The 16,056-nt window shown below is 42.5% G+C and overlaps 4 protein-coding genes across 4 annotated transcripts; 2 read left to right on the plus strand and 2 right to left on the minus strand.

Moving 5' to 3' along the window:
- The first annotated feature begins 10,421 nt into the window (after positions 1–10,421).
- On the plus strand, positions 10,422–10,950 carry LOC306826136 (histone H2A-like). The gene has a single exon (XM_079347269.1). It carries the CDS (start codon positions 10,479–10,481, stop codon positions 10,863–10,865), a length of 387 nt encoding a protein of 128 aa, XP_079203395.1. The 5' UTR covers positions 10,422–10,478; the 3' UTR covers positions 10,866–10,950.
- Positions 10,951–11,513: 563 nt separating this feature from the next.
- On the plus strand, positions 11,514–11,948 carry LOC306825959 (histone H4). Its single transcript, XM_079346955.1, has one exon. It carries the CDS (start codon positions 11,578–11,580, stop codon positions 11,887–11,889), a length of 312 nt encoding a protein of 103 aa, XP_079203081.1. The 5' UTR covers positions 11,514–11,577; the 3' UTR covers positions 11,890–11,948.
- A 382-nt stretch (positions 11,949–12,330) lies between these two features.
- Positions 12,331–12,887, minus strand: LOC306825549 (histone H3.2-like). The gene has a single exon (XM_079346364.1). It carries the CDS (start codon positions 12,831–12,833, stop codon positions 12,423–12,425), a length of 411 nt encoding a protein of 136 aa, XP_079202490.1. The 5' UTR covers positions 12,834–12,887; the 3' UTR covers positions 12,331–12,422.
- A 6-nt stretch (positions 12,888–12,893) lies between these two features.
- Positions 12,894–15,390, minus strand: LOC306825548 (kallikrein-6-like). The gene is made up of 6 exons (XM_079346363.1): positions 15,329–15,390; positions 14,942–15,113; positions 14,585–14,761; positions 14,434–14,492; positions 13,886–14,040; positions 12,894–13,792 (listed from the first exon to the last, which is right to left on the minus strand). The coding sequence occupies exons 1-6, from the start codon at positions 15,366–15,368 to the stop codon at positions 13,628–13,630; spliced, it is 768 nt and encodes a 255-aa protein (XP_079202489.1). The 5' UTR covers positions 15,369–15,390; the 3' UTR covers positions 12,894–13,627.
- Between the last annotated feature and the right edge of the window lie 666 nt (positions 15,391–16,056).

Consider the following 16,056-nt stretch of genomic DNA (forward strand, 5'->3'; position numbering starts at 1 on the left):
AGCAGAAAGAGGCCTAATATTCTATCAGAAGGATGCTATGTATCAGGGTCAGTTTCTGAGCTGTGACGCAACTCATTGACGTTCTTTCTCAAATCCCGTAGGCCAATTCTCGTAGGAATCCATGGCGATGCTACTTCACTATTCCAGTCTGGAGTGTTTATTTTTAAATAATGCCAGTGGCTTTGATGATGTCACAGAAAGGATTCTAAAGGTTTTTATCCAAGCTAGAAAGATTGAGACTTGTTTTGAATTTATTGACAATTCACTATAAACAACAATGTCAGAAGAACATTTCAAGATGCTCATGGTGGATAGGATTATTGAAAGGCAGAAACAGAACACACACCAAATAGCAGGGCGAAAAGAGTCTGCTGAGGAGAGTAATGCCTCGTGTCCACCGAGCGTTTTTTTTCTCTCAGCGTAAGCGTCTTTTTTCAGTTGTTTTTAAAGGGTAAAGTGCAGCCCGCAGCGTCTTTTCAACAAGCCCTCTGCCGTTTTTGTGCGGCCACTCCGAGCGCTCACGTTAAAAATCGTTCAACTTTTTAAAAAGGTGCCGCTGACGTCACCAGCGTTTTTTTTGTTTTTTTGTTTTTTAACGAACCAAACACAAGGTTGAAAAGCCTGCACTTGTCACCTTGGCAACCAAAAACAATGGAGGAGAAGTTGGTCTTGGCCGTTTCAGTTTCATATTTACTTAATTTTAGTAAGCCTGAAATATGACTGAGATTCATCCAGTAAACTCCTGGATAAGTCGGAGATATTCCCTGTATTGTTGTCTCTGTGACTTTCGACATTCGTGGTCTATCCTCCGATTTCGGTAGCTGACGTGCGAGTCAGCGAGGTAGACCCCCAGCTGGGACAACACCCTCGGTGTCTGCGTTGTATTTTCTTGCTTTATTAAACTTTCTGGTTTGTTCAATTTGAACCTGAGTCTCTTCTTTTCCTTCTCTAAGAAAACCAACACGAACAAGGTGACTAAAAAAATCCTAAACAGGACCTACCAGAGACAGTCCAGAAGTCATTTGAGGAAGCAGTGGACTTTTCCATGGACCCTCTTGAGACTGTCCAGGCGCTACCTGAAACCAAAGAGGACCCACGTAAGACAGTCCAGAAATCACTTGAGACGACCATCTACATGTGCGAAACCTCCTCTAATTCATTAGAGACCAATCAGGAATCAGCTGCAACACTGAGGTACATACCTGACACGTCCACAGTCCCGCATGCACCAGATAACGAGAACATCTCTCTATGGAGGAGGTTAAAGAAGAATAGGACCTCCAAAAACTGCCATCAATACAAGTCCCAGCAACAGAGACAGGACCAACACTTTAGTTCACCAGAGCAAAGCGAAGAGTTTTCTGACCCACAGAACAACACTGAGGAAATAACAGAGGAAGCCATCATAAAGGATGAACCTTTGGAGCCAACCCTGGAGTCCCCAGCCATCTCAGTTGATTCCTGGACTGCATCTGTGTGATTTTGCTTGAATTTTTTTGGGGGGTTAAATTGATGCAAAATCATGCAGAAATGTGTTTTTAAGAGTTATTTTCTTAAGTGTGTATTATCAGCACGTTTACTTTTAAATAATGCCAGTGGCTTTGATGATGTCACAGAACGGATTCTAAAAGTTTTCATCCAAGCTAGAAAGATTGAGACTTGTTTTGAATTGATTGACAATACAACATACACAGTAATGTCAGAAGAACATTTTAAGATGCTCATGGTGGATAGGATTATTGAAAGGCAGAAACAGAACCCACCTTCAACAGCAGGGTGAAAACAGTCTGATGAGGAGAGTATGGGACACCAGAGAGAAGAGCAGAAAACATGAAGCAAGAGGAAGAAGAGAGGAAAGATCAAGGTAGAGCACTACCAGAGACTCCTAATTATGATAAGATAGTCCTTTATTCATCTCGCAAGCAGAGAAATTTACAACAAATTTCACTCTGACATGACCGAAGAGGAGGTACTTGTAGTTGTTGCACCTCTAAGTGACTCTTAACAGTGAACTTATCCAAAGAAATCATACACTTATCTAATGGTACTTTGCTGGTTGTGAGCTGATGGAGGATCGGATTTGAGGAAAAACTCAGTTTGTAAAATGCCAAAAGTTTGTTGCATGGCGAGTGTGTATTTTCGAGTCGTCTATAGTGTGATTTGCAGTGATCTTGCGTGACAAGGAGTCTTTTACTCGCCTATTTGATATTAAATTCCTCCTCGGCAAGCGCCAAAATAGTCTACTTACCCCAACCTTGGTCCTGTCAATAATTGAGCCAGTCATCTTATGGTGACACATGAATTTCATGTCATTTAAATTAATAATCGTTGGCACGCAGGGCCGTAGCCAGGATTTTTGAAATATAGAGGCCAACATTTGGCAAACATTTTTTTTTTGGCAAAACTGTTTAGTGTGTGTCTTTGTTATGAGTGTGTTTCTGCAATCGTAAAATAAATTTGAAATTCCTCCCCCCCCCATCTCATGATTGGCTCCGCCTCATGTGCCACCGGCAAAGTGGCGCCGCAGCCATCAGGCAGGATGGTTGGCTGGATTTTACCTGCTGTGGGCGGAAAGCAACCACTCTAGACGGAGTTCCAGTGATGCCCATAACCCTTAGATGCATAAAGGCCGGTTCACACGGCAGGATTTTAAAATTGTCGGTCGATTTCCCAAACTTTAGAGACCACACACATGGCGATAAATAATCAGAGGTTTTACAGTTTTGGTCGTACTGTGTGTGGTGTGCAGCCACACGGCCACATCAATACACCACACACCAACCAATTTCACTCGTGAATGTCCCCCGATCAGACGGGAAATCTCACAAAACCTCTCGAGATCAAACGTGATTCCAGAGTCAACAAACGGACGAAGAGGATGTAACAGGGATCGTTTGTGCTGATTTTAACAGAAAAAACACGTTTTAAAAAGAGGCGTCAGTCAAAGGAGTGGAGACAACGGGAGCATGAACTGTACTTGCTACATGTTGATATGGAGGCGAGTAGTTGTTGTTTTGCTACCGGTGTTTTCGCTACTACGTCACCTCGCTTTCTGATTGGCTACGCGTCACAGTCAACAGGCTCGTGCTCGTTTTCTCCTCGGGGGGGAAACACCACACATGATGAGAGATCGGGCCAAAACAATCCAACATGTTGAATATCCCCGATTTGAGATCGGAGCGGTCCCGTCATTCTACCGACCAGACGAGAGCGTTCTGAACACACCACACACGGCAGGATGATCTTATAAGATTATCTTATGATGATCGGGGCGTCTTTAAGATTATCGGAAGGGGAGAATCGGGGCCAAAATCGGCGTAATTATCCTGCCATGTGAACCAGGCATAAGTGGGTCAAAAATGACCCGTAATAGAATCAATGCTTTATTGTGCCATTTTTATTAAGAATTATGATTTATTTTACGTTTTGTATTGTACACACAAGAATGATTTCATGTTTAACTTATTTTACCGTTTAATTTTTAAACATTCTTTACACTTTTCAAAAAAAAAAATCTTTTTAACATTTTTCAAACATTTTCAACAATAATAACTAAAAGAAAGACAACTAATTTACATTCACATTTCAGTGTGTGTCATCTCTATTTGTGGAGCTTTTGTTTTCAGACTTAGTCCCTTGCTGTAACACGCCCTCCCACTTCCTCTCCAAAGGTTCCGAGATGAAGCCAGGTCAGTGCGAAGTATCGCTGCAGACCGGTCCTCTTTGACCAAAGCAATTTCGTTGTACTTGTACCTGTATCAATGACAAAATAAATCTGATTCTGATTCTGATCAGAAGGCTGCCATATGGTCTGTTTTGAGGCGGACAGCTCTGGTCCTCTTGTCATCAAAGCGCAAGATACGCTGAATGTCCTCAAATCTTCCAACAGATATAGTGGCCTTATACACGGGATTGTAAAAAGAACTCCCAAACATCTCAGAGACTGATATCCCAGTTCTTCTCACTTCCTGCAAGAAGGGTCAATCCAATGAAGCATATATCACATCCAACCTCCACGCACGCATCAAATCTAAGTCAAAACCAAAACATGTCAGCCTGTCTACAAGAGATCAAGTCCTCATCAACATGTGCACAATAACTTCTGAAATACTATAACACGAATCAACAAACCAATCAATGACGAAACACACACGATCATCATAATTAAAAACTTTTTTTTTTTTTTTTTAAATCAGCCAGGCTGTGTAACGCAGACAATGTAATATCGTCCGCAATCATTATAAAAATGTGCAGCATTTAATGCAATAACCAACAACACAGTGCTAACAATTAATAATACAGTTTATAGGCCTACAGATTAGCGCTTACCTTAGAACAGAAGCGACCACACAGGCATGGGATCAGCAACCTTTGCTGTTGGTCCAGAAGCCCAGGATGTGGACAGGTGGGTCCACACTGGTGAGCAATGCGCGTACAGCCAGCTCGTTTGTTAAAAAAGCCATGCTGGGCTGTATGAGCCGACTGAGATGTCGGCCACGGGCCATCTAACGTCTCTTCACCTGAGAGGTGGGGGGCCATCATGAGCCCACGAGCGCTGGTTCGGCGCGTTGTGTGGACTTGTCTCTTCCGTCTCCATCCTCCGTGTGTGAGCCTCTGCAGGCTTCCCAGCAGCCCTTTCGTGGGTTGAACCTCTCTAATGGGGGTCCATTAAGATCCACAAAAAGGAGCGATGAGAGGCTGTTTTCGCGCAGTCTATTGCGGGTTTTGCTGTCAGTGTCCTTGGCTACCATATAGGCCGATCTGAATGAAGCTGCCGTTTCTTCTGTTAACTTTGAATTGATCTCAAGTACTCGGTTTGGCAGAATATCTTTTCGCTTGGTTTCTGTCACTTCAACTGCCCTTTTGTGTGCTATGCTATCACGATGTTTCTAGATTTTTTTACGCAACCCTTTTTGTGTGTGGCTGCTTACATCTCCGTTAATCCACTCTTCTGATAAGTGCGTGCCAATTACCTTTTCAGAAAGCAACAGAGTTTTTGTGTCTCTGCAAATTGTGCATCCTAAGTCCCCGTCCTTAATAAACAGCCAGGTGTTGCAGGACTTCCATTCTCTCCACTGCTGGCTGGTCCAGTTAGCCGGGAGAGAGAGGCAGGTGGATTCACCGTCATCGGCGACCTCTGAGCTGTCTTTAACTTCATCTCCAGCCTCTGTCATGGTCACCCCGGGCCCGGCTGTTGGCGGGCGTTCACCGTCGGCAGCAGTCCCTTCAGGTGCAGCGGTGTCGAACCTCGCATCTGCCGAGGGACTCGCCTCTTGCTGCTCCTCAGAGTCATTCGTCTTCGATTTCTTCGTGAGGCCGAAATTGGCGAGTAGGTTTCCCTGTTTTCTTTTGCTCATGTTTTGCTGTCAAAATGTCAAACAGTTAGCTCCGAAACTCAGCGGCTCAATCACAAAAGGTCCAGCGCGGTATTTTTTTTTCCGTTTCCACTGTCTGACTTAAAGTGACGTATAAGGCATAGCGCCCCCACGCTTGAATGGTGAGGACAAGAACTGCATGCAGGCCGACATCTTTATTAAAGTGAAATAGTGATGTGCAAATTATACATTAAAAATAGCCTAATTCTACACATGATCCATCATTGTGATAATACAAAACAATAATAACAATAATAATAATAATAATAATAATATTAATAAAGTACAACCATGGGAAAAAACGCATTTTGCCAATATTTAAGTGACCCCCCCCAAAATTTCACAAATCATATTTCCAGGGGAGCTCATGTCCCATTAAGGGGGGCTGAGACCCCCTGGCTCCCCCGTAGTTCGCAACATGACCTCTTGTATGATTTTATCAGTGATAAAGAGCTCCCATGCATCTTTTGGTGAGACAGGTGCAGTAAGCCCGGGTGCAGGCCCTGACTGACTTCTAAAGATATTGCGGCTTGGTTTTCTGCCATGGTTTGGAGATAACTCAGCCCTGTCTGGCCTGCTGCTGGCCGTGCTGTACACCACCCTGCTGTCGGCCTGTTCTAGTTGGCATGGCGGCAAAGCCCCTGTGCCTCCTCTGACGCCACCTGCAGGCTGTCAGCCAGAGTCCCGAAATGGGGCCCGAACAGCCCTTTACTGCTGACCGGAGCCTCAACAAGCTCCCTCCTGGCAGCCGATGCACCTGAGTCTGCCATGTTGCTATCCTGGCTGTAGTCACCGCAATGATGGCACATAGAGACAGCAGCACTGGACGCTTTCCTTATCTAAAGTGCCTCCTTCGGTGCCATTATCGTAGACTGGACCGCCAGTCTCGACATGGCGTGAGCCAGCAGGGACAGAATATAAGCCGGCACACTGGTGCTACCTGTCCGTCAAATGCGGCGTCAGCAGATCCCGGGTCGATGGAAGGGCAGGATGCCGCCCGAACCCCAGGCCCAGACCCCGAAAAAGGCCGTCAGGTTGGCCTCCAAAGGCGGCACTGGAGGAAATCCACGGTCTGTAAATCCCTCCACCTTGGTAATGGAGGCATAGGTAGAGACTGGCGCCCTTAAGAGCCTCGAATTCGCCGCTACCCCCTCCTGATAGGTGATCAGAGCCGGGAACCATAGCCACACAGGGTCCCGCCGGACCGGCCGGAGAAGCGGAAAATCCCCTGCCATCTCATTGATCGGCTCCGCCTCGTGTGCCATCGGCACAGTGAGGCCCCGTCGGGCCGCAGCCATCCGAATGATTCCCGGCAGCTCCTGGAGAAGACCCCCCACCACAGGTGGGGGCTGAGAGTCGCTCGCAGCCTGATTCCCAGGGGAGCCTGGGCAATCTGACGCAGCAATAGTGTGGATGGAGTACGTGAATCCACAGACTCCTCTCCAGGGTCCAGCATGTCCATCGCCCGCTCCACAGTGTACTCTACAAAATAAAACAGGAAATACTTAAAACTAGACTAAGAAACATCAAAGACCAAACTAAGAACCTTATAACACAAGTAACACAGGAACCAAACTTACAGACAACATAGAAGGACACAGGGATACGCACGAAAGACTAGGACTAAATATATATCAGAAAACACTTACACACAGGGAAAACATGAGAACTAAAAACAAGACAAGACGCATGTCAAATCTATGTAATTACATCGCCATGACAGAAAGCTGTTTTAGAATTTTAACTGTTAACACGAATAAAAGTAAACATGTTTTTAAAAAATCTCCACCTTGTAATGCATTTTTCTCATTTGACTTTTTTTCCTGGTTTTTCCTTTAAAATTGTGTTTTCCAAGGTACCGTAAATTCCGGACTATAAGCCGCTACTTTTTTCTCACACTTCGAGCACTGCGGCTTCTACTCCGGTGCGGCTAATGCATGGATTTTTTATGGGGGACAATGAGCTTCTGCCGCAAAAACATTTGACTTCGTCACGTCGGATCTTAATGTCAGTCATTTTGCGCTTCATGCACGCACCCTCATGATGGAAAACACACGGAGAAATACATATGATGTAGCTTTCAAGTTAAAGGCGATCGACCTGGCTGTCAAAGAAGCTAACAGAGCTGCTGCACGTTAAGATGACACTGACAGCGACAACAGAGACTGAGGAAGTGAGTGATGAAGTCATTCTGAGGCAGTGAATGGATGGACTTTTTCTTGTGAAATATACTACGGTCATCTTTTTCATCAGCCGTGTTACAGACACCGTCGGCTAGGCTTCGTATTGTAACGGTTCATGTTGTAAAGTCAGTAGTTGATAAAATGTTCATAATTCCGATTATGTGGAGAGTCAGTGAATGCACCAGCGAGAACGTGTTGAGTGGCTGTATGAGAGAACGCTGGGGGAGAGAGTTGGATTGTTACGGCAAGTTATGTGTTGCTCTCTGCTGTAAACGGCGTGGTCACGGCCGACAGTGATCGGGTTATTAAGTTATTATTTGAACGCTCTCGTCGTCCTTTAACGTCCGGACGGACGCTACAGTATTTGCGGATGTTACCGGTAGCCTACGTCTGTGTAAATAGCTCTTGTTATAGCGTGGACACCTGCGGCTTATAATCAAGTGCGGCTTATATATGTACAAATACATTTATTTACTTATTTTTAGCCGGTGCGGCTTATATCCAGGTGCGCTCAATAGTACGGAATTTACGGTAAATGTTTGATTTCTTTCGATAAGTTCACTGTTAAGAGTCACTTAGAGTTGCAACAACAACAAGTAGCTCCTCTTTGGTCATGTCAGAGTAATTAGGAGTCTCTGGTAGTGCTCTACCTTGATCTTTCCTCTCTTCTTCCTCTTGCTTCATGTTTTCTGCTCTTCTCTCTGGTGTCCCTTTACTCTCCTCATCAGACTGGTTTCACCCTGCTGTTGAAGGTGTGTTCTGTTTCTGCCTTTCAATAATCCTATCCACCATGAGCATCTTAAAATGTTCTTCTGACATTTCTGTGTATGTTGTATTGTCAATCAATTCAAAACAAGTCTCAATCTTTCTAGCTTGGATGAAAACTTTTAGAATCCGTTCTGTGACATCATCAAAGCCACTGGCATTATTTAAAAGTAAACATGTGCTGATAATATACACTTAAAAAATAACTCTTAAAAACACATTTCTGCATGATTTTGCATCAATTTAACGCAAAAAAAATTCAAGCAAAATCACACAGATGCAGTCCAGGAATCAACTGAGATGGCTGGGGACTCCAGGGTTGGCTCCAAAGGTTCATCCTTTATGACGGCTTCCTAACTTCCTCTCTGTTGCTGGGACTTGTATTGATGGCAGTTTTTGGAGGTCCTATTCTTCTTTAACCTCCTCCATAGAGAGATGTTCTCATTATCTGGTGCATGCGGGACTGTGGACGTGTCAGGTATGTACCTCAGTGTTGCAGCTGATTCCTGGTTGGTCTTTAATGAATTAGAGGAGGTTTCACACATGTAGATGGTCGTCTCAAGTGATTTCTGGACGGTCTTACGTGGATCGTCTTTGGTTTCATGTAACGCCTGGACAGTCTCAAGAGGGTCCATGGAAAAGTCCACTGCTTCCTCAGTTGACTTCCCGGCGCTGATCCGGGAACCGCGGCTACACTGGGTTACACCAATAGCGACAGCCTTAGAGGGCGAAGCCTATACGAAATATAACCACGCAAAGATGTCAGCTGGTATTCAGATGAGCAACTTCTGTGTCATATACCAGGACCACATGCAGCCAACTGGAGTAGTCCACATGGAGATATAGACCTCTTGTGCTCTTCCGTGAAGCATTATGAATCAGAGTTTTGGCACTTTTTGATTTCATTATGATCATCAGTGTTTTAAAATTTAATATGTAATGAATTGTCTTTTTTATAATTTAAGTATTTAATTGTAAATAGTTATTAAAAGTTCAAGAGGTTCATTATACATGCTAGACCTTTTGAGTAATTCTTATTATGAGTAACTTTTCCCTAGAAAAAAAGTGAAATAATATGTCCCATTCTCAGAATGTGTACTTTTCTTTTCAGTACAAGCCGTTTTAAAATTATTCACCTGTACAAAATAGTTTGATTAGAGTGGGGGACATAAGATTCCTATAAAAAAAAGTATTTTAATACCAAACATGAACTCAAAACACATTTCAACAGTTATGTCTTTGTCCTTAACAGGAAACATTATGTGTGTCACGTGTTATAAATTTATCTAATAATAATATAATATTGCTCCCTCCAGGAAATACACCGGACCATTGGTTCACAACTGATGGATTTATTCTTCGTTTCCTTTCACCTTCAATCCACTTGTGTTGGCTTAAATCCACCGTCAAACTTACATACAAAAAAGACGCTTAATTAACATAAATTATAAACAGAAACTTTTGGTGATAAAACAATACAATAACTGATAAACACACCTCATTGGCTGCATTCTCCTTGGAGAGAAAGAATCGAACGAAAATGAGAACAAAAAATCTTGCTTCTTAAACAAAAGGTTTAGTTTGCTCAATAAACAAAAAACAGAGACCCATCTCATACTACTCTCCTCATGCTTTAAGAGTGTGTCACACACTTTCTGTTCCCCCCCGCAACAGGTGCAACGTACTCATTTCCTATTTACATTAAATTCAATATTTCAAATAACATTTAAATAAAAAACAAACAATATGACATAAATTATATTTATGGCAGTTAAATATAATATAGTTACTTATGCATCCCAAATTCTGGAGTCCAAATGGCACCCTATTAAAAAAACCCATAATAATTAAGTTGACATTGATGGATAAAGCAAGCAACTATTGAAAATGTACTTTGTGTGTAATGTTTAAAAAGTGCTGGTCCTTTACATTTGGCGTTTCCGTTTTGTTCTATTTTGAAAATACCCCAGAGGAGTCGAAGGAAGTTGCATAATGTCGACGCCAACTTAACGTACCGCTCCTGATTGGACGATACAACTTACGTTCGCTTTGACCAATAACGTGGCAGCTCGGCGGAGCTTTGAGGATATATAAACATAGATTCGCCGGTCATAGTTATATTTCTTCTCACAAACAAAAAGAGATCAAATTCAAGATGTCAGGAAGAGGAAAGACCACCGGCAAGGCCAGAGCAAAGGCAAAGACCCGATCATCTCGGGCCGGGCTTCAGTTTCCAGTCGGCCGAGTCCACAGACTGCTAAGGAAAGGGAACTACGCTCAGCGTGTCGGCGCCGGAGCTCCGGTCTACCTGGCGGCGGTGCTTGAGTACCTGACCGCTGAGATCCTGGAGCTGGCTGGAAACGCAGCCCGCGACAACAAGAAGACCAGGATCATCCCCCGTCACCTGCAGCTGGCTGTCCGCAACGACGAGGAGCTCAACAAGCTGCTGGGAGGAGTGACCATCGCTCAGGGTGGAGTGCTGCCCAACATCCAGGCTGTGCTGCTGCCCAAGAAGGCCGAGAAATCTGGGAAGACCAAATAAGACCTGACTGAAGGCAAAAACCACAAAGGCTCTTTTAAGAGCCACCCACAAAACATATGGAGTAACTTCCTCTTAATGATATTAAGCAGTATAAGTATGTTGCCAACAGTATCTCATCAAAGACACCGTCCAACCCCCTTCATGCATAAACAAAAAACATATTTATTTTGAATTTATGTTGAACTTTATGCAGAATGACTTTATTGTCAGGAGGTGACCGCTTACAAGACTAAAAACAAAATCCTTCATTTAAACGCCATTTGCTCGCAAATGGCAGAAACACGATTACACGACTACACGAAAGCACAGAGTCACTATGGTTACACAGGATGTAAGTACTTCACAAACTAGTCCAAGAAGTATTTACCAATTATGTTTAGAAACCAAATAAATAGTTGCGAACACGAAGTTACATTTTTTTTTTACTCTGAAGGATTCAGTTTGTTACCGGATATGTATTTTATTATGTAAAACTGTCTAGTTTATAAAGGAATATAGCTCCTTAACTCTGAAAGTCCAGTGTAGTTACCAATTATATTATGACGAAATACACTGTAACCGGATATGTACTGGATAACATTAAAACCGGATGACAAAGTGGCGGGCTGAACTCGAGCTGCCCTTCTTCCCTAACGTCCGCTGGCAGGATTTAAATCCAGGCTGTAGCGCCTTTCAGATTTATTCCTTTTTCTGAATAATCTGTCAAAGCACGATGAGTGGTCGCGGTAAAGGTGGTAAGGGACTCGGAAAAGGAGGCGCTAAGCGTCACCGTAAAGTCCTCCGTGATAACATCCAGGGCATCACCAAGCCCGCTATCCGCCGTCTGGCTCGCCGTGGCGGTGTGAAGCGAATCTCCGGTCTGATCTACGAGGAGACCCGCGGTGTGCTCAAGGTCTTCCTGGAGAATGTAATCCGGGACGCTGTCACCTACACCGAGCACGCCAAGAGGAAGACCGTCACCGCCATGGACGTGGTCTACGCCCTGAAGAGACAGGGCCGGACTCTGTACGGCTTCGGGGGTTAAGGTCCACCAGTCCAGCTCAAAAACAAAAGGCTCTTTTAAGAGCCACCCACACATCCTCAAGAGCTTTCTTCTAATTCTAGTTTAATCTAATACTCGTTATAGTCTGAACTATGGAAATGTTTTTAAAATGAAGACATCTATTTTTACATGTACAATATTTCCTCAGCGAGGGGAAAATGTCAAGACTAAAAATGTCTCTATGGTAACCAGGTTTTTCGACTCCGATTGGCTTCTTTAGTTTGAAGAACTCACTACAGGTTGCGGTCTACCTCTTTTAAGAGCACTTGTGCTGTAACAACAGTTCATACAGTAAATGAAACTTTAATTTATGAAAAACTGTCTGAGGGTCAAAAGCTGGTTTCAATGGAGTGACTTAATTTCTTAAATGCTTCGCTGCAGCTTGTTAATGAGTTTCTTTGTCTACAGTCAGAAACAATGTCAATAGATATAAATACAGGTTGCGCCTCTTTTTTAAAGTTTAGTGGCTCTTAAAAGAGCCTTTGTTATTGCCTGGTTTTGTCTAATATGCAGACTTAAGCCCTCTCTCCACGGATGCGGCGGGCCAGCTGGATGTCTTTGGGCATGATGGTGACCCTCTTGGCGTGGATGGCGCACAGGTTGGTGTCTTCAAACAGACCCACCAGGTAAGCCTCGCTCGACTCCTGCAGAGCCATGACGGCGGAGCTCTGGAAGCGCAGGTCGGTCTTGAAGTCCTGAGCGATCTCCCTCACCAGCCGCTGGAAGGGCAGCTTGCGGATCAGCAGCTCGGTCGACTTCTGATAGCGGCGGATCTCTCTCAGGGCCACGGTACCGGGCCTGTACCGATGGGGCTTCTTCACTCCCCCGGTGGCCGGTGCGCTCTTGCGGGCGGCTTTGGTCGCCAGCTGCTTCCTGGGAGCTTTGCCTCCGGTCGACTTACGAGCGGTCTGTTTAGTTCTTGCCATTTTAACAAGATATTAACTCTCCTTCCGTTAACAGAAACAAATATGACACAGTGCCTGCTCTCTCTGACTTATATAGACAGGGACGTAGCGCGAGCAACGCTCATTGGTTCAATGTGTGCACGTGACACAGGAAATGAGATAACAATAGGCCAACGTTTATTCTTTGTGGGAATTAAAACTGAGAGATGTTTTTCTCTCAGTTTAAAGTATGGACATGTTTTGATATTACACGTGTGCTCAGCTTCTTCATGTTATTGTAGTTTTTCTTGAGACCACAAACAGAAATATTTATATAATGTATGTTTGCTGAACTGATTTTATCTGCACCCAAAGTGTCCAAAAGCATCAAAACGATCACAATGATTTGTGAGTCATCATTTTATTTTCAATTTCACAATAGTCCCATTTGATTTAATTATTAAAGAGAAGAGTTAAAAGGCAGAATATTTATAAGCAAAACCAAACTTCAATTTTAGACACGTTTTCTTTCCACCAGAGTGTAATATATGACACCAATTCATAACAAATAGAAAACTATTAAAAATGAGCAGGTAAAAGACCTTACTCTTTGTTATATTATCGACTTTGTTATATTATTAAGAACCAACATTAATCCATCACGAGCACAGCAATGAGCAACATGTTGATGGGCTTATTAGTAAAAAACTTTAGGCCAATTTATCAAATTAAGAAACGTGTATCAATTGAAAATGTAAAGTAACTCACTACTTCTTCATTAATGTGAATGCCTCTTGAATGAGGGGACATTTCACTCTTAATGAGTACACAGAGGGTCAGATAGTTCTCAAACCCGTTTTGGTCCTGATCCAGTTCTTGTATCTCGTGTTACAGACATCCATGAATGCTGCTGGACTCCGACAAGCAAATTCACCATCAAAGGTGAAACTAATGACCCCGTAGATCTTGGATCCATGCACCACTCCTCCACCAGAGTCACCCTGTAAAAGAGATAGAAATGGTGTACTGTATTGAAATACTTTAATCATATTAAAATGTTCAAATAAATAAAGTTAAAAGCATTTTAGACTCACTAGAGATATATCCACTTTACAAGATTGTCCACAGAACCAGTGTTGGTAGAGTCTGGACTGGGCAAATTGGCCACCGCCCTGCAAAGAGTTCCTCGCGGCTGCACAGTCGACAACAGGAATATCTGCACACTTCAGTGTGTCAGCGGAGTCTTTCACTAGATAAGAATAAAAAAGGAATGTTTTTCAATTAAACAAAAAAAACCCTTTAATATAATTTAAGAACTCCTCAGTGGACTCAGACTTATTTGAATACTTTAACCCTCGGTTAAATCATTTAAAACATATTTCTGTATGGAGTCAATAAATAAAGTATCTCCTTCATTAAAAAGTCTCCTGAAATAAACTGAGCTTGAATTTTCAGCATCGAGTTTGAGAAGAAAGAGGGAACATTTCTGCTAAACATGATCTATGTTTAAGATTGTTCAAATAAGAAACAAGTATTTTAATTAGGTGCACTAATTCTACCAAGAATACAAGTAAAAATAAACAAATACATTTATAAATGAGAAGTATAGATAATTGTTTTAAAAAAGTAATTTTTTTTTTACGTCTTTCATTATTTGGACCCATGGTGGTGGATGCATGACCTGCAATCTGGACTGTTTTTCTGAAAATTAATAGAAAAAAAAAACTTTTACATACTTTTGTTGTTGTTCCTCTAAAGTTGAGTTTTGAGATAAATAAAAGAGGCAAACTCACAATTTATGACGTTTACTACACTCAGCAGTGGTTGGAAATTTTACAGGTTGAAAATTAGCGGAGGTAGACATCCTCAGCAGCATGATGTCATGTTCATTTCCATTTTCATAGTAGATCTCACGTTGTATGATTTTCCTTTCATCTCTTTGATCTGGACCTACAAATGCAGTTATATCTCTACAAATAAAGGTGAATAAAAACATCAGTAAAAGACTGAGAACACATCACATTGTCAGAGGTTTGTCATTACTGAATATAAGCAATGATATTGTCATGTTGGGAAAGTTATCAAGAATACTACAGTACATTTTTTAATGGGAGAACATATTTATATAAGCCTATATATTTCTCTCTCACCGCTTCTCGCAGTGAGCTGCAGTCAGAATCCAGTCTTTACTGATCAGAGAGCCGCCACACATGAAGTAGGTTGTCCCATTAAATCCTTGCACATAAACATGGTAATCACGTGAACAATCTTGACCTTCAACGACTCTCTTCTGTAGATCCACAGCTGTGCTGACTGTGACACCTGAAAGAGAAAGGCATCCACCAGGTGACTGTGAGTATTGGATCAATGATTTTCACAGAGAAGAAACGTTTCCCTGCAGAAAGTTGTTCAAAGTTCGGACCTGGTGAAATATGAAGTGTAGTGAAGCTTTCTGGGTGAAGTTGAATTCTGTTAAAACACACTGACCATGACAGACAAGTACTAGTGCACATGAAAAAGAAAAGTTAGCCACTCACCAGCACAGAGTAAAAGGAGAAGACGTGTCATGTCACCCATCTTTCTGTGAGTACCTTCATGGAGAGCATGAGTGCAATTTAAATGTTTTCAGAGCGTCCTGTTACGGCTCAACCACCAATCATCTCATGATGGTTTATCCAGACAACCCCATTGGCTACAAAGTCTTTTTCATGTGCAAATTTGAAATCACTTATCACATGTTCCTGCATGCTCTTTTCAATATTTTCAACGGACGGAATATTACAAACTCAGACATTTATGTTCATCGATATTTAATGAATATTCCTGCTAGTCCACACACACACACGCACATACACACACACACACACACACGCACACACTTTGGTGAACTGTGCTCTATATGTACAAATAGTACAACGTTAAATATCAACAATAAACACAAGTTAAAGACTAAATGAGACAATAGTGCAGTGGTGGTTAGTGTGAAAATGTTGAGAGACATTTAATAATAAAAGTGTTGTTATGTAACTTACGGTTAATTTACATGAGGTCGATAGTTTTCACAGTAATATAGGATTTATTTGCAATAAAGATGCAATCATTAAGTAACTAACCTAATTGAGTGTATCGGTCCAGTTTGGTTGCAGATCCAAACCAGACAGTGATGTATGAGAACAGACTGAGGTATAATACACCTGTGTAGAGTAAAGTGTTCACACACTCTTTCATAAAACGTCTTTAGTTTGTCCTAGAAGTATAACCCATC

The sequence above is a fragment of the Symphodus melops genome, assembly GCF_947650265.1.
Source record: "Symphodus melops genome assembly, chromosome: 6".
Taxonomy (NCBI): Eukaryota; Metazoa; Chordata; class Actinopteri; order Labriformes; family Labridae; genus Symphodus; species Symphodus melops.